The 19,388-nt window shown below is 37.0% G+C and overlaps 1 protein-coding gene across 4 annotated transcripts in view; it reads right to left on the reverse strand.

The window, feature by feature from the left end:
• The window catches only part of Vps13b (vacuolar protein sorting 13 homolog B), an 829,431-nt gene that overhangs the window by 36,191 nt on the left and 773,852 nt on the right, over positions 1 to 19,388 (reverse strand). For all 4 annotated transcript variants that reach the window (XM_047551787.1, XM_047551802.1, XM_047551778.1 and 1 more), the window contains exons 45-54: positions 14,681 to 14,944; positions 14,331 to 14,414; positions 13,977 to 14,152; positions 13,138 to 13,308; positions 12,480 to 12,681; positions 11,205 to 11,393; positions 8,602 to 8,748; positions 6,099 to 6,382; positions 3,582 to 3,709; positions 3,174 to 3,373 (exon numbers count right to left, since the gene is read on the reverse strand). In XM_047551787.1, the coding sequence (XP_047407743.1) occupies positions 3,174 to 3,373; positions 3,582 to 3,709; positions 6,099 to 6,382; positions 8,602 to 8,748; positions 11,205 to 11,393; positions 12,480 to 12,681; positions 13,138 to 13,308; positions 13,977 to 14,152; positions 14,331 to 14,414; positions 14,681 to 14,944 (1,845 nt within the window). The remainder of the gene's footprint in view (positions 1 to 3,173; positions 3,374 to 3,581; positions 3,710 to 6,098; positions 6,383 to 8,601; positions 8,749 to 11,204; positions 11,394 to 12,479; positions 12,682 to 13,137; positions 13,309 to 13,976; positions 14,153 to 14,330; positions 14,415 to 14,680; positions 14,945 to 19,388) is intronic.

Consider the following 19,388-nt stretch of genomic DNA (forward strand, 5'->3'; position numbering starts at 1 on the left):
GGGCCTCTGGCTGAATAACCACAAGATGTCTTCTAACCAGGTGTGAGCCAAGGACACAACTCCAGAAAGCCCAGACCAACATCATAATCTGGATTTTGTGGCCTGCCTGCTGTGAGGTCTTCTTTATAACTCTTGGTACAAAGAATGCTTGTCTGTGAGATTATAAACCTGTTTGTGCACATTCTTTCACACACTGCATTTAAAATTGTACAATATGAGATTGTCTTATTTACAAAACTGAGCCCGGGGATAGTAGGGCTAATGAAACCCAAAAGAGTTTCTTCCTAACGGCATAATGGAGATCTTTGGTGTTTCCCTTGAGCTTGTCTAGGCCAGCTTTGAAACTCGCATCCCTTCTCTCAGACCAAGGGCTGAGGGGAGGTCCTGAGAAGACAAACCCGCTCCTCCCAAGGGCTGCTCTTTCATCAGGGACACAACTCCTTCATTCCCCAGTGATTTATATGCCTGGGGTATTATGGAGAAAATGTCGGTGAGGGTCTGAAGCATGCCTTCCTCCAGAGGAGGAAGTGCACCATGGTCTGTAGGACATATGGCACACAGCTCCTGAAAGATCAATGGGAAAATGGAACCTGAGCCTTTGCTGACCACGGATGATCAGGGTGTTGGAAAGAGCACCTTCCCTGAGCTTTGAAGTATCCCTGACTACAAAGGTTCGAGGAAATTTAGAGTGAATAGGAGCGCCCAAAATATAGTTTGGCAGGCAGAATGCCTATCGTAAAGAATTCCCAAGTCATATATGAGCAAGATTTCAAAACTCTTCAGACCAGTGCAGGGGAATTTAGGAACCCTTGAGAAGCTTACAATATTCACTTTGTGAATTAACAAGACTGGGAACATCTCCAGGAGCTGCAGAGACTCCACAGATTTTCAGTGTTCATCAAATGAGCACTGCTGATGGAACGCACGCCCCTGGCTGCTGCAAGTGCAGGTGTCCAGTGAGTGCGGCGCTGCCGGCTGCTCAGTCATTCTTTTGTTTATCCCTGGCCAGATCCTTCATCTGTTTCCACAGCTACTGCTCTCCCCACACCTCTTCTTCTTTCCCTCTCTCTTGGCAGATCATTCACTCCAACTTCACAAATAAACTCGAGGCACTGAGAACCAATTCAATTAATTTCCTGGCCCCATCCCTTCACGTTTCTATCTGCATCTGTGCTCATCCTTGCCCCTTTCCCCTGCTGGAGAAACAGAGTGGTCTTTCTAGTCAAGTTCAACTACTTTGCCTGTGCCTTGGACCTGAGTCTCTGGGCACATCCTTGCTCATATTTTCCACTCTCCTTGCTTGGCTTCTCTCCCACAGTGTGTAGTGCTTTCTCCCCACTGATCTCATTTTCTTATGCCACACTCTTTGAGAGAACAACACTCATCTGCTCTTCTATTCCCTCACTTCTGCTCACTCTGAACTTATAATTTCTCATCATTATCTTAGTTGGCTTCCCTCCAGGACTTTCCACCCTGTCACTGTTCTCCTCTGGATGCTTTCCTGTCACTCCACCCAGGTTCTCTTCCTACCACTTGTCTCCTTTTCTCCTTTCTTTCACTGCTCTCTATTTGCAGTTGGAGTTTCCCTGGATTGCACCTGCTACCCTCTTGGCCTTCTTCATACAATGTCTCATTTTCTCTTTCAGTTCATTCATTCAGACATTCATTTATTCCATTGATTTTTAAGATCTTCCTGTGTTGACGGGTTCTCTGCTGTGGGCTAGGAACGCATAAGGTATTACCTAACTGCCAGGAATCTTGATGTAGTAAGAAATCATTTAAAGAAATAAGTGCAATTAAATGCTATACTTGCTGGAGGAGCATATAGAGGGGTTGCAGAGGTGAGGAAGGAGGCTGCACAGAGGCTCTAGGAGAATCTTGAGATGAGAAAGAATGTGCCTGCAGGGCTGGGCAAGAGGAATCAAGGAATTCCAAGTAAAGAAGTAGCACATGTGGCACAGTGTTTCACAGCATGGATTTTGGAGCCAGGAAATCTGGATAAAATCCCAGGTTCTCATCTTGTAAGGAATGGGAATGAGAATGTGCTACTTTTACAGGTCTCATTTTCTATTTCTGCAACAAGCCCTAACTTGTATGGCTGCTGTAAAACTTAAATAATAGCAGAAGTGCTTATTAGCACAATGACTGTCGTAGAGTATGTGATTATTAAATAAGCCATTATAACTACAAATATATTTATAACTTTAACATGGATTTTATAACCATTACAAAAGGATCTATTTCATAAGCTTGTTGTGAAGACCAAATGAACTAACAAATGTGAAAGAACTAAAAAAGTATAGCACAAAATTGTTCAGTCATAAAAAGGAATGAAGTTCTGATACATGCTATAATATGAATGAGCCTTTAAGAAAATAAGGTAATAAACCGGACACAAAAGGACAAATAGTTTATGATTCCCCTTGTCTGAGGTACTGAGAGTAGGCAAATTCATAGAGACAAGAAAGCCGAATAGAGGTTACTGGGAGTTGGGGAAAGGAGGCATAATGAGTTATTATTGAATGGGCACAGAGTTTGTTTGGAATGATAAAAAAAGTTTTAGACATAGTGGTGATGCTTGTACAACACTGTAAATGTATTTAACACCACTGAATCATACACTTACAAATATTAGGTTTCACGTACAGCAGAAAGAAAATAACAAATTCATATGCTATTTTCAACAAAATACCACTCACATTCAGAGTCTGACAAACAAATCAGGATATTTTCCCTGCTCAGGTTTTTAAAAACTATACTTACATTTGCAGAGGTTTACTAGTATAAAAATGTACATTTTTAAATTGGTACATTTTCAAAAAAGGAAATTAATCTAGGGTTGGTATTTTGATCATCCTAAAATATGGACAACGAATTTACTTCTAAATAAAGAAGTCTAATAATTGTGCCTCACTTTTGACCTGTGTTAGAACCAAGATGACTTGATTTTTTCCACATGCTCCCTCTGGTGAATAGTTGCATAGTATACTTTGGAGATACATATTTGTATTTAAGAATTTAAGTCAGATGAGGATGTAAAAACGGATACACAAACACCCCTACATAGAGACAAGTCCAGCATTTAGAAAGCTGTGTTTAAAATAAAAAACCAACAAGGCTTCAGAAAGGGGAATTTTCCCTTGGGGCTTGGCAGGGACACATGGCTTACTGACCTGCATCCCCTGACTGTTGATGTCAACAGCATCACTCCACTCACTGGTTATTTCATCTGGCAACTCTGTCCTCAAACAGAGGCTAGGAAGTAAGTCTTTGGTCTTGCAGTCTGGATAACTGGAAACCTGATGATAGAGCTCATGATGAACTGAGCTTTCAGAAGGAATTTTTCTGCAATAAACCTCAAATTTTGGGACGTCTGAAATTAAAAAAAAGGCATATGCAGACTTAGGTCTGAACCATAAAGACAGGGGTATTAAACATTACATGGTAAAATGAACTTCTTAAGAAGGGATGAGCAATACTTTTATTTAAACATTTTTCAGAGGATACAGGTATCTATTAAATAAAAAATAAACCTCCAGAAAGAAAGTTTTATTATTTAAAGTCAGTTCTATAAAATATACCTTTAATGTTTTCCTTTATAAGCATTGCTACTGGGCATCTGTTGTGGAAAATGACTCGAGGACTAGGGTCTTCTGAGAGGGTTAAATAAGTCACTCCAAAGTGTTCTTGATATGTCAGTGCTATAGCCCTAAAATAGAATCAAATCAAATGACAGAGATGGTTTAGAAAAAAGTGCAAGTTCTCTCTCTTGATCATGTTTACTTGGATTAGCAATGTTCCAAACACTAAAATGCCTCTCTTTTATACCTTAGGGGAGATTTTTTCCAGAAAAATGAGGCCATCCCTTCATTTAATTTAGTATAGGAACTGAATATTTACTGATTTTTTAAAATGGTAACATACTTATTGTAAGATATCCAAAAAATGTGAGGAATTATTTAAAAGATTAAAAACCATAACTCTACCACTCAGAAAGAACTACAGCTAACTCTACAGTCATCTTGTCCTTCCACCCTTTTCCTCTATGCATATGTATCTTAAACTACTCAGACAGGGTACCATCTTCTCCAAAAGTGCTCAGTAAGTTCTGATAAAGGAAGAGGTGAACTACTTTAAGGACTACTTCAGAATGTGGATGTCTGTCCATTTCCATTATAAAAACAGACAGACTTAAATGTTGGTTGTCAATTTTCACAAGATGGTCAGGCTTCACAGGATCTACATTTTGACCACCAGGTCAAAGGTGTATTGCTAGCAATAAGAAAAATAGCTGCCTGGGCACAGATTGCCCTCTGTAATAGAAAGAGAAACTCTCCTATTGTATGTACTACAGACTATCAAATGATATTTCATGTCAAATCAGGAAAAAGATTCTCTCTGAAGTTCAAATTACATACACTGTCAGAAGTAATAAAATAAATTAGTTAATTTGCTGAATGTGGTTTTTTGTTTATGCTTATTAAAATGGGTTAATAGCACATTAAACAATTTCCTGTTTGCCATCTATCCTATTTCCAATTTGCCAATGTGAGTTCTTTCCAAAGATCACAGTAGTCTAAGATGCCAAAGTGAATAGTGCATTAGCATTTGGTGAAAGATAATACCATCAAATGTGCACTACAGAGTGAGGGGAGGAAAGAGATGAGGAAACCGGGAGATGAGCAGAAAGTGCATTCCTTTTCAGAGTGAAGCTCTTAGATAAATAGGGAAGATCCTTTCTTAGACTAATTTTGGAAGAGCTGGGAAAGCTGAACTCAGACAATTTTCTTTTGATAGCTATGAAAGTTGGGGGCCAAACTAGAGCTACTTAGATTTAATATTTATAGACAAGATTAATTTATATTATAATTCTTTTTTTAAAATTTATTTTTAGTTATACGTGGACACAATACTTTTATTTATTTTTATGTGGTGGTAAGGATGGAACCCAGTGCTCCACATGTGCCAGGTGAGTGCTCCACCAATGAGCCACAACCCCAGCCCCTATATTACAATTCTTAGAATTTTAAGCTTCATTTCCAAATAAAGTTTTCCTTCAAATTTTGACTTTTACTGTAAAAATAAGATTTGTTTTATAGACAGAAGTTTGTATACCTTTCAAGAATACTTCCTTAAATTCAACATGCTTAATATTATCTAAAACCAGAATATAAATTAGGGCAACCCCTCTTTGCAGGGTTAAGGCTGAAAATGTTGGTAAACTCAGGGATTTTTGTGAATGTTGTGAAGGAAGAAAGTATGTGGATGTGGAATAGGGCCTTACCACTATGGACAACTCCAGTTAAGCTGTTATCTTTTAAAATATTACTATTAAATCTTTGTATACATCAAAAAAGTTAGGATGGCTGAAGTCCAAAAACCTATAAATTCATGATCATGAGCATAAGGTACCTCCCATAAGGTCACAATATGTTTTCTTTTGTAGCTGTTATATATACCATAAATAAGTTATTCCTGACAGCTGTAGAAAGAATGGATTGCATGCAAAACAACCACAAAATAGAAGTCCAGTATGAAGAAACCATTACATGTCTCTGCCTTGATTCTGTGGCTGTTATTTGCATAATTGGTATTGGTAATTGGCAACTGGTGTGCAGAAACAACCACAGCAGAGAGTCTTCTGTGGATCGTGTTTATCTAAGTTCTCTCTCTAGATGATTTTTTTGTGAAAAATTCCATTTTGAAATAAAAGTACAATATTAGAAAAGAAAAAGCTTTCCCAACTTGGTTTTCTCATATTTTAGCCTTAATTTCTCACCATTTTACAGAGGCTAAGAACTCCTAAAAGAAGGTAATCTTTTTCATTATGGTGTATTGCTGCTATGCTGTGGTACAAATGACATCATTTTCCCCCAGGATAAGATGCATACAGAAAAAATCTCCTAAGCAGTACACTGGGACAACCCATATGTGATCACAACATCTGACCAACTATATATAATGTCTAAAAGTCATTAAAGATAAAAGTAAAATGTAGTCTTACATATGTGGAACATTGCACCTATTCTGTCTCTCAGCATCTCCATGGACAGTGACACTGACAGGCAAAGAAGGGCATTCACATATATGTAAAATACCTGGTACAGAATCCGTTTTCCCTAGAATTCCCAAGGGGCACTGCCACACTCTGTCTGGGAAACTCTTGTTTAACTAGAGCTGGCAGGCTCCAGCACTGTGAGCTGTTGGCACCTGCAGCAGGAGAAAAGCCCAGCAAAATCTGTTTCTGAAGTAAGGATGCATCCAACATCGATGGCCCAATGTCAGGCATTAAATCCCAGCAAGGAAGGGAGCTGGGTTGCATAGCAGGCTGCTCTCCACCTGGGCAAATGCTGAAAGTAGCACTGTCTGGAACATGAAAATACTGGAAAAAGAAAAGACAATGCAGAGAGGGCATAGTTACTACAACAATGCAGTGAAGTTAAGGTTTAAAAGCATAGCTTCTAAGAAACCATAACCATGTGTTCTCAGAAAGTGGCCAAGCTGGGAATGTGGGTCTATTGGTACAAGAAAGCCCTAATGAGACAATTAAAGTACTGGAAGCAGGGTTGCTTTTCAGGGCATACTGAAACATGATAGAGCTGGGGTGATCTAAAAGATGATGCACAGTTCCCACTGGGTTCCAGGTATTGCAAAAATCCCTATGCCACCAGGGTAGAAATACCATGTGTTGGGGAGGAAGTCCTCTTGAGTAGATAGGTTTGGCTACACTGAAAGGGTGTGGCTTGGTGGGGATGTCAGGAAAAGAGATCTGGGTAAGATTCAGAACAGGAAACTGGGAGTTCAGAAGACAAATTTTATGTAAGGCTCATCCTGAGGGAGGAGCAAATTCTGATGGAATTTTACACTGTTTCTGGCATTAGTGTCTGAATTTTAGACTTAAAAAGAACCTCAAGGAATAATATATTTGAATGTCCTCTTTCACAGCTGAGGAAGCTGTTTGTTTTTATTTCATTTTTGTTGTTACTGTTGTTTGTTTTGTTTTGGTATCAGGGATTGAATCCAGGGGTGCTTAACCACATCCCCAGTTCTTTTTATTTTGAGATAGAATCTTGCTAAGTGCTGAGACTGGCTTTGCATTTGCAATTCTTCTGCCTCAGCCTCCTGAGTCACTGGGATTACAAGTGCATGCTACCATGCCCAGCAGGAAGCTGCTTTTGACTGAGTTTTGTCCAATATCACAAAGCCAGGAAGTGGCAAAGCCCAGCCAGAAGTCAGAATTTCTGCTTCTGAGTCTGGGGTTTCCCCACTGTTCCACAGTCTTCCTGAGAGGCTAGGGATTATCATGCCTCTTGAAAAATTCCACATCTGCCTGAAGCAGAGTCAGTGTTGGAAAAGGGGATATTCCTCAGCTATAGGGGCACACTGGGTCTTCCTCTTCATCCAGGAAGCTTAGGCAAACAGAGGAGATAGAGGATCCTGGGTGATGTCGATGCTGCAGATGCTGCTGGCTACAGTCATTTACTAAGCACCTATCCTTTTTCCTTAGTTAACTTATTTAATTCTCATTAAACCTACAACGAATGCAAAATGATGCCTATTTTATAGATGAGAAAACGTCATCTGGTCCAATGTTTCAGGAAGTCCTAGAGTAAGAACTAGGACAATTATCTAGAGGCATGCTGATTCTCTTGTCAAAGCAAATGTTGTTGACCTCTATTTCTTAATTGGATAATCAACTGGGTACTTCTGGTCACCTATTTATTTATTTTTTATCAATGAACCAGGGAGGAATTCTAGTGTTCCACATTTTTGTAAATACCACAACACACTGTCTAAAAAATGTAAGATTTTATCCTGATCAATTATTCTAATATAATTTTTAGAAACAATGTAAGGAATAATAATAACTGCAGAAAAAGATAAAGAAAGATAATACTTTCTCATAGGACAGTTTCATTAACATTAAATATCAGCATACTCCTTGGCATATTGTTAAGTTTTTCTTTTTTTAAAACAATCTCTACTTACTTTCTTAAAATATATCTATTCATTTTCATTGTACAGAGCTGAATCAAGAACACCTCTCAACATTCCTGGATTTATTTTCTACATGTTCTGCCATTGAGATGTTAACATAAACGAGCTGGTACATTTTCACATTCACTCTGTGTGAACACAAAGCTCACTGCCCCAGATCATTGGCTTGGTCTGTTCGTGGCTCGGGTTGGCTCTTGCCCTTGGTCCACTCCAGTTACTCAAACCAGCTCTTCAGTTGCTGCAACCTGTGGGGCAGATGTTTTCTTCGTGCAACTCAGAGCTGGTCCTCGGGCCCACTGCTTTGCTAGTGGGGGTTCAGTGAACCTGTGAGAGGACCATGCTGGAGCCTCTGAGCAGATGGGGCGCAGGCAGAACTAATCCAGCAGTGTCAGGACCTGCTGCTCTGGAGGATTTCTGATCATTAATTACCTTGGAAGTACTGACCATGACATCCATGGCTTTAATTAGAGCCACAATAAGTGGATTTCTCTTTACCTATATTCAGCATTAGCCTATTCTTTGCCCTAGGCTATAAAAAATTGATCCTATTTGTTGTTAATTAAGCAAAATGTAGACAAAACAATTATGTTATGAATTGCTTACCTCCTTTCCAGAATGGGGTTTGGAGACAGATAGCTGTGGTTTATAAAATATCTGATATGGTGTGTTATTGATTACTGTAGTCTTGTCTTCAATCTGAATAATCTGTATGCCTTGCTGTACCATGGAAGAGATGCAGAACTGACACAACTGTAAGATAATTGAGGAAAGGGTATTTTTAAAACAATATTATAAGGCATATGCAAATCTTTTGACTATCTTTAAAGGTTAGTTATATATTAGTTTGTGCAAGATAGCACCAGTTTACCTTTCTCCAGAGTACTTAATAGGATTTCCTTTCAGTCTCCAAAATGCCCTGGCCAATACAGGGCTAGCATTTACTTTAACAAGCCAGTTATTTGTGCTACTATTGCAAGAGATTTGTGTTCAGATTATTTTACAGATTACCTCACACAATATTTATAAAGTACTTATATGTAAACAAATTCCTACTCATCTTACTCAACAGAATTCAATATGGCATCCCTTCTTAAGAGCATCACAGCAGCGACCTCACAGTGTGCCTATAATGGGCTCAGTAGAGTTCTAAAACTTTAAAAGTGACAATGAAGATGAAGGAAACAATAATGATTGACCTTCATGTATTGTTACATCATGTACCCCACTTGTTTTAAGTAATTTATGAATATTAATTCACAAATTCCTATGTATAGTAATGATATAGGGTTTTTTCTATTATTCCCATTTTACAGAAGATGAAAGTGAGATGCAGAAGGTCAGCACTTGTCAAGGTCTGGCTGGCGCTGGAACCTATGTGGTCTGGCTGGCACTGGAACCTATGTGGTCTGGCTCTGCAGGGCTGCTCCTCACCACTATGTGCATTGTTCCTCACACTCCTGCATCACATGTGGCACTGATGCTTGGATGGTTACCTGCCTAAGGGCAGCCATCCAGTCAGTGCCAATCTCAGAGCAGCAGTTCTCAAAGGGTGGCCAGGGACTCGTATGGAGGATCTCCAGAAAGAGTACTAAGTTGAAAACTGTTTTTATAATACTGACATTATATTTTTCTCTTTACTTGAATTTCCTCATGAGCATACAGTGGAATTTCCCAGAGGCTATGTGACATACCATGTCATCTCTGATGGCTAATGGAAAACTCTTATGTTTAAAAAACATCTTGGGGCTCAGTGGCAGAGCACTTGTCTAGCACATGTGAGGCACTGGGTTCGATCCTCAGCACCACATGAAAATAAATAAACAAAGGTATTGTGTCCATTTACCGCTAAAAAAAAAATCTTAATTTTCAATCTGGTAAAAACTGATAGAAACAAAAGGTCTCTGGGGCGGGGGTCCCCAACAATTTTTAAGAGTATAAAGGAATCCTAAGACTAAAGTGTTTGAGAGTTACTACTGAGAATAATTAGACATCACTATATGTTCCAACAGTTAGTTCATTCATTCATTCATTTGCAAGCATTTATTCAGCACTTGCTATGGCTACTTTGTGAGGTGCTAGAGGTATTGGGAGTTTGCCTGCATTGTTTCCAGGTTTTGATGGCAGTTCTCAACTTACAACTATTCAACTTTGGGTGATTCATGCTTACAGCTCTTTGCCATTTACACCCATGTTACAGCACTTTGGCAGGCAGAACATAAACATGTGTTGCCCAGACAACCTTGAGGAAATGGATACCAGCCTTGAACACTGAAGACCAAGTTCTTATTTTGGGGAAATTTATTTTTTAAAAAATGACCAAAGAACCCTAACTTTTCTCAAAAGATTCTTCAAAGATGCTCAAAAAGACACTCTCCCCAAAGAAAGGTTATTCTGAATTCTACTATTCTGATAAATTCTACTATTCTATTTTATCTCTTTCTCATTTGGGAAAGCTAAAATGATGAAGATAATTTTAAATACAGTATGAGACTTCCACATGTCACACTACATATTATACTTTCATACATACAATTTAATGTGATTAGCTGCTATATTAATCAGCTAATTGGTTTTCATAGACTTTAGATTTATGCTGAAAAGCACACACCATTTGTATTCATTTGAGTAACTGCTTACGTATGTTTTTGTTTGTGTGTGTGTACAAATCCTACTAAAAACATGGGCACTAGTTGACTGTTGAAGAATTCCATCAGTTGAAAACTGTTATAGGAATTTCCTCCTTTAACACTGGTTCTGTGGGAAAAACAAACTTGGTCCACATAATGTCGCTTAGGATGCCCTTTCCAGGAATATAACCTCTGCTGTAGGAGTCTTTGTTCTTTCACTCAATGCTTAGAGTGTTAGCAACTTTACTTCCTGTTCTAAAAAAGGAAGCCAAAGTACAGTTTGTGGATATTTTGGACTAAGTTCATTCCCCTCTCATATACTATAAATCAAGTGACTGCTGAGTGTTCTGAAATAGAGCAGTTATGGGATAAATTATGTGACACAGCTTTTATCACTGGTAAAGAAAAATACATTGTAAAACAGAAGTCTAAGTACTTAAGAAATCAAGTATTTCATTATTATATATTATTTAGAATATGTAATATCAAAAAAGGATTTTAAAAAAGGGTAGGTTTATATTAAATAGTTTAAGGGAATGGCATGCTATTTCCCTTGAGCCACATTAACTCTGACCTTACCTTCTGATGTCCTGGGAAAGCACCAAGTCTTATTTCAGCATCAACAAACCCTTCTTCGTCCAATGTCACAACTTCACCATTACCTCCATCTTTCCACTTTGGAGATGTCAGATTATGGACTAGTTTAATTGCTACTGACTTGTGCACAGTGTTTGTATTTGCCCAGTATATTCCAATTTGAAAAGCTTCCTGGAAAAATAATACCTCAATTATAAAGTATTTTTCTTAAATTTGGTATATTTTTTTAACCTCAAGCACCAGAAATTTTTTCATATTATATAATAGGTGCACCAAAGCAACCAAATATCATTCCACTTTTTTTTTTTTAAATAATAGCAATATACATTTTATCTTTGTTTCCAATGTCAATTTTGATTCACAATGAAATTCATATTTATGGAAGGGGAAGAAAAAACAAACTTGAGATGTGACTATCCTATAAATACCAAGGCTTAAAAACTGAAAGTTTCATCTCATTTGACAAGAGAATAACATGCAATATTAGGTCCATCCAGGTCAACATTCCAATTCCACAAGGTAACAGTATCTGATTATTAAAAAATGAAAAATGCAATTGAATAAAGATGTTTATGGACTGGAACTCAAAAAAAAAAAAAGAACTCTGAAATTGTTTTCTACCAGGAAAATATTTTATTTAGGAGTTATTTTCACTTCATTTTCTTACAGATTTATATGTCTTGAAATGATCTAGCCTTATAAAGTTAGTTTTATAAGTTAGAATATAAAATCTTCTGAAATTTTATTTCATGATTAGGTTTTTCTCTCTGTGTCCATGTTATAATTAATAACTGGGTAAGCCTTCATAATTATGGACATACAAGTCCACTTATAAAGAAAAAGAAGTCTGACAAAAATGGTGGTTCAGAAAATCCTCAACACCTCACAGATTTCAGAGAATTTAAAAATTGCAGAGATTATCAAGGGGGTGGGTTAGCATATAATACAACCCTGTATCCTTAACACACCGAGAGATTAATCTTAACACTTGTCAAATATCCTGTACACAACAGAAATGAGCATGTAACTAGTACAAATTATCAAAATTTAATGATAAATCAACCATGAATACTGCTGATGGGGGGAAAATGGGAGGAAATGTTCTCTGAATATCAAAGAACATTCCATACTCCTTATGTACATATCTATAAGGACAGTTTTCCACAATGTACTCATTCTGTTAAATCATAAATGTAACCTCAGAATAAAATCTAGTTGTTGGGAGAAGAATTATGTTACTTTTAAAAGTTATAGTACCTGAAAATTAGGAGGAATAATAGTTTTGCCAGCAGGAACCTGTAGAACAATCTTCTCTCCTTCAAAAAGCCAGAGGTCCCACTTGGACTGATTGATAAGCAGGGCCCAGGGCAGAAGTTCTATCAACAAAGTTCTAACATATGGCTTCCAGACTGACAGCTTCACTCGCATTGGGCTATCCCACTGACTCAGCTGTTCATTCCTGTTTCAAATACCACATCCAAGAGACTCAATGAAATATGATGACTTTAGTATTCATGAAATATGTTTAAGGATTCCAGACACACAATGCTCCTGTAGGATACCTCTTCATATCAGTCATTCAATGTTGAATTTGCAAGCAGGAGAAAGCAACTTTTCATATAATTACGTTGTACATTATGAGTAAAAAAATCTATAAATCTATCTACTAGATGACAAAAGGTCAGAATCTCACAAATACATGCAAATATCTTTTTTCACACCATTTATGGTATCTTAATTTTTTTTTTTTTTTTTTTTTTTTGCGGTACTGGGGATCAAACTCAGGGCCTTGTGCTTTCGAGGCAAGCACTCTACCAGCTGAGCTATCTCCCCAGCCCGGTATCTTAATATTTTTGTGAAGTCATTTCTTAATGTTTATTAGCACATGTAGAAAAAGATAGCTGAAGACTGTTACCTGTCAGAATCCTTCTTATTATAGGGCCATGTGGGTTCAAGAGACTTTTCTGGTCCATAGAATTCATCAAGGATCTGATTAACTGTACCTCCAGGGTGTATCTTAGTGGCTATTTGCTTAATGAGGGCTGTTGAGATGGGAACAGCACAATCAGAAGGATCATATTCTTCTCTAGGAAATGGAAAGAAAAAAATAAGTATCAGAATCCTAAAGTGTTCTATAATTTATTTTAAAATACCTAACTAAAAATGTACTATGAACCATACTTTTAAGTGGCTTGAGTCCATTTTCCATGATTTAGGAAAGTATGATAGTTTTTGGATTACCTGGTCTTGGCTTTTCCTTCTTACCTGCCCATGCTTGGGTGAGATCTCGAGTCACGCCTTCTTCCACTACAGAAATCATGTGTCAGTTAAATCTAAACTAAATTACATTTTTTTGATGACACTTCCTGATTGGTTCTTTTTTCTTTCTCTTTGTTTTGAGTAGTAAATATTTATTATAAAGGGATAATACACACTTGAGAATGGGAGTATGGGCAATCACATGGAGGAAAAAAAAGGACAGAGAAGAGGGAGAAGGGAGAAGGAGAGAGTCAGAGAGGGGAAAAGGGAGACACACACACATGCACCACTCTTATTTCTAAGCTTGATGTGAAAGGGTAAATTTTATCTAAAACTATAGAAGAGAATAAGAGAACACTAAGCAGAACACTATTTAAAAATAACATTCTTCTAAGATAAAAATTCCATGCATGCTCCCTCACTCCTCAAGAATACAAGGTTACTTTTCTACCAAACTTCTTTTAGGAAAATAAAAAAAATGTATCTTGCTAATACCTTGCTTGAAATGTTAGGTGATGTACAAGGTCAGGTTCTATGTTTTGCAGTGGTTTTTCCTGCCCTCTTCCTGGAATTATCTGTGTTTCATTCAATCCCAGACTCCTTTTCTCCAAATGTATGATAATGGGGTCTGGAAGATGACTCCTCATGATAAAAAGAGGGCTGAACACAATCTATAAAAATAAAAGGACAGAACAACTTTCATATTTGCTTTGTTGCAGTATCCCAGCTGTTTGATGCTGAAACAAACTCGTAATAAATCTCTTCCCTGGGTCACTGTGACCTTAATTTATTTCAGAACAGGAAAGGTCAGAGTCGTATACCATATTTTAGGATTGGGAAAGCACTCACCATTCGTTGTTGCACTTGAGAGTTGGGTTCTAAAGTCAAAACTGTGCACCAGACATAAATAATAGAACTGTTTGAAGATGGCACCTACGCATGAGATAGGAGAGAGTCCTATTAAATACCGAACAGCTACACATTAATCAAAATAAGACAAGGATATAATATCAGTTTGGATGATAAAAAAACTTAAAGTTGGATAAAAAGCACCCCAAACAAAACAAAAACAATGAAGCAAAAACAGACTTTGACATGGCATAAAGTAAATGTACAGTGAACTGAAGGGGCCAATTCATTCCATAGAGAACATTTCAGTTTTAAAGCTGCTTTATTCTAGATTGTACTACTTCTCATACCTGGATGACAATGCTATACTCAGAGGCTTTGGATTCCAGGCACACATCTCTTGACCAGTCTTCATCTCCTTTGGCCTTCACACACAACTCTGTCAGTTCACTGTTTTCTAATATATATGAAGGCAATTTCTGTTGAGCTGTGAGGCAGTCGAAATGTTCTCGAACCACGGCTTGTCCATCTTGTCCAATATAATGCTGAACAACTTTTAGTTCTATGCTTTGAGACAAATAACTACAGATGATCTGTCTTCCACAGATGATAATCTAAAAGACAATGTGTAAATATACAAGGCTTCATCAATTCAGAGTTCATTACATACAATCATCCAGATAGATATGTTGAGGTTAATGGAAAGCAAATGAAGTAAATTAGCTTAATACAAGAAAGAAAAGAGACTTGAAGGAAAGAATTTTGCTCTGTCATATTAAGTTTTCAATACTTTAAAGAGAGACTCATAGGGAGGGTCCAGTGCCCAGTCAGAAATACTGATCAGGTGCTCAGGAGAGAAGATGAAACTGCAGACAAAGACTTGTGAAAGAAAAGCTGTGCAAATGTGCATCGACAGAGGACAGTTCATCCAGAGGAGAGGATGGAATCTCAAGCCCAGAAATTGACCGATACTGTAGGAACAGGGTAAGAAGTCAGAGAAGGGGCCAGAGGAAAAAGGGGTGAAGGAAGGTGGAAATAAATCAGGAGAAAGTACTTTTGCTGAAGCCATGAGAGGTGACTGAGAGGTGTGTGATCAGGTGGTGGTTAATCTCATCAAATAATGTAAGAGTTGAAAAGGATGGGAACTGACAGGAAGTATTAGCTCTGGTAACTGAATAGAAAACTGTGGTCTATCTATTTTGCATAGCTGATTTCCTAAAGTATACTGTCCTCTTATCTGGTAAGAGATGTCTGAATACAGCAAGACACAAGATCTTTGACTGAGATATCTCATTATATTTTACTTTATTCAGTTTCTTCTACATTGTAGTATATATCTTTATAAAACACTCAGAATTATCCATTAAACCCTCAGATCCAACTTTGTACTTGGACAAGAGTTCATAATAGGTATTAAGAAATGTTTCTTGAATTGATTGAAAATGAAAGGATATTGGAAAATTTACTCTTATTCAGTAAACAATTTTAGAAAGCAAATACTTTTGCAATAAATATTCACCACGGTTACAGAAAACAGAACTTTCACAAACTAGATTTTATATTTTTAATATTCTTATAGTATACTTAAGTATACTATACTTAATATAGTATACTTAAGGGTCTAAGCATGTGATGGTTAACTTTAATGTGTCAATTGGCTATGGAGTGCCCAGATATTTTTAATCAAAAATTATTCTCAATGTGTCTGTGGAGATGTTTGTGGGTGACATTTACATTTGAACTGATAGGCTGAATTAAACAGATTGTCCTCCCCATGTGTTTGGTCTCACCCAATCAACTGAAGAACTGACAGCAACAAAAATGCTGAGTGAGAGGGAACTCATTCTGTCTGACTGCTTGAGCTGGGACACTGGTCTGTTTTAGCCTTTGACCTTGAACTGTAACATTGGTACCCAGAAGCTCTGACCTAGAATCTGTGTTGAAGATCACCCTGATAATCTGTCACTCATAAAATTAATATCTACTCATAAGAAAATTTAGATTTCAAATGAAAGCAAGTTATGGCTGATCACCATAACACAAATGTGGCAGAAATCATTGGTTGTCTTCCTATAGTGGGTCCTTTTTTATTCCTGCTGTTAAAAATTGATTTGGTTTAGGTTCAAAAGACAGTCAAGCACTCAAGGGAGGTGAATATCTCCCACGAACCTTGGAGACTGTACTGAAATGGGTGAACACTAATCCTGGTGATTCATTTCCCCTTTACCAATGATTAGCTTAGGGGTGAATGTGTTTTGGCTACTGATGTGAAAAGGCAAGATGGCAAAGGCTCTGGAGAAGATTTTACTCCTTGAAAGAAGGGAAACAATTTGAGAAGAAAATGTCCTTCTTTTCTGTCATAGAAGGTATTAAAAGAGGATGTACATCTTGAGACCAGAGAAGCATACACAGAGGATGGCAGAGAAGTAGATACAGTACTGAGGTGCTGAGGTCACCAACACCAAACTCGCCTTCTTCCTTCTTATGATGTGAAATAAAATAGGAATAATAATAATAGGATCTGCCTTATTAACTTTCTATGAAGATTACAAAGTATATATTTTTTTCAAATTTTATGAGTTTATTATATTTTTAAAGATAAAACATTTGAAAAACAAACATATTGAAAATAACTTGTATTTGGAATGTACAAAGAACTCTTAAAATTCAATAATAAATAAACCACCTAGACTTTTTTCTAAGTGGGAAAAAAATTGGAGCCTTTTCACCAGAATAGAAAAACAGGTAGCAAATAATCATATGAAAATGTTCAACATCATTTGCTATCAGAGAATTGCCAATCAAAACAAAATAAAATTTTGTTTCTACATACTTTTAGAACGACTGAAATAAAAAAAAAAAGGAAAATACTAACTACTGCCTAGGATGCAGAGCAACAGAAACTCTTTTTAAACTATTTTTAGATATACATGACAGTAGGGTGTATTCTGACATATTATACATACATGGAATATAATTTTCCATTCTTGTGCTTGTACATGCTGTGGATTTACTCTGGTGGTGTATTTATATATAACATAGGAAAGTTATGTCACATTCATTCCACTCTCCTTCGTATTCCTATCTCCCCTCCCTTCCCTTCATTCCTCTCTGCCTAATCCAATGAACTTCTATTCTTTCCCTCCCTGTTTTGTTGTATGTTAGCAACCACATATCAGAGAGAATATTCAACCTTTGGTTTTTTAGGATTGGTTTATTTCACTTAGCATGATAGTCTCCAGAGCCATCCATTTACCAGCAAATGTCATAAAGTAATTCTTTTTATGGCTTAGTATTCCATTGTGTATATACAGCATATTTTCTTTATTGATTGGTTTGTTGAAGGACACCTAGGTTGGTTCCATAGCTTTGCAGTTGTGAACTGAGTTACTATAAACATTGATTTGGCTGCATCACCATGCTGATTTTCAATTCTTCGGGTATATATCAAGGAGGGGGATAACTGGGTCAAATGGTGATTCCTTTCCAAGTTTTCTAAGGAATCTCCATACTGCTTTGCAGAGTGGTTGCACCAATTTGCAGTCCTACCGGCAATATATGATTGTAGTTTTCCCCCCACATCCTCACCAACATTTATTGTTACTTGTATTCTTTATTTTTTTTTATTTTTATTTTTGTTTTTTGCAGTGCCGGGGATTGCTTCCAAGGCAAGCACTCTACCAGCTGAGCTATATCCCCAGCCCTGTTACTTGTATTCTTGATAACTGTCATTCTGACTGGAGTGAGATGGAACTCAGAGTACTTTAAATTTGCATTTCTCTAATTGTGAGAGATGTTTAACATTTTTTCATGTATTTGTTGATTATTTGTATTTCTTCTTCTGTAAAGTGCCTGTTCAGTTCCTTTGCCCATTTATTGACTGGGTTATTGGAAAAATCATTATTTAACAAACATAATTAGTTGATACTTTTTCCATGTCATCAAGAGTTCTCTGTGATGGTCATTTAAAATGAGCTACTATTTACACACATAAATATAATTATTTTTGAAGGAACTATTATTTATCCAAAAGACACCTATTAGATTGGTGGATCAAAAATGAAATCTCATAGTTGTTTTGCCTTGTGCAATTTACATAGTTAGATTCAGCATTTTCTTCAATATTTATTTTCTAACTATCTGTTAATTTGCATTTTCTTTAGGAGCACATGTGTAAACTTCACTATTATTAAGTGTATACTTCACTATTATTCTTCCCCTAGACCTCACAGTCATTATACCTATGCTTTCAAAATAATAAACTATTAAAATCAACAGAACTATAAGACTTAAATTAGCAGGCAAGCTTATCTTTAGCATATGCTAGGGATTACTAGACACTCATGAAAAAGTCTTATGATGCCATAACAGAACCTAACTTCAAATAAACATTTGAGAATTTGGAGGCAGTATTTAACTCTTTTCATTCTTGATCTGCCAAGCCTGGCAACATGTGTGCACCACTCTTGCCTTACAACCTTTGAACCTCAGGAGATTTAGAAGAAAATTTTGCTGTCTCTCACAGAAACCACAGAATATCTGCAACCATCTGGGACTCACTTTGTTTAAAGACAAAGATCCTCTTGATGGGTTTTTATAGTTTCATTTTCAACTAAAAAGTCTGTTAAATAGGCTTTCAGATTTGATAAAAAGAAAATCCTTACAAGTGGCCAGGGAGGGAAGACTACTGGGATAAAGGACAATCCAAAATGACCACTCATCAGAGTGATGCTTTGTGTGGTTGTGGGTTCAGGAGAGCTCCGTCTGCTCTTCTTCAAAGTGACCAACTTACAATGCCTTTATTTTGAAAATTATGGTTAGAATTTCAAGATTAATTTATCAGTTGAAGACAGCTACTTAATTTTTTTTAAATGTAGGGTTTCTCTTTAATACATATTTCCCGCTTTCACACTAATTCCCCTCTCTTACCAAAGCCACAACGATGAGCACTGAAGATTCCACATATGATTTTACTTAGCAGGTTTCAGAACTCTTATTAGATCAGTGCCAAGAACAGAGATATTAAAGAATAACTCCAGAGCACCAGATGCACTGGAA

The sequence above is a fragment of the Sciurus carolinensis genome, chromosome 1, assembly GCF_902686445.1.
Source record: "Sciurus carolinensis chromosome 1, mSciCar1.2, whole genome shotgun sequence".
Taxonomy (NCBI): Eukaryota; Metazoa; Chordata; class Mammalia; order Rodentia; family Sciuridae; genus Sciurus; species Sciurus carolinensis.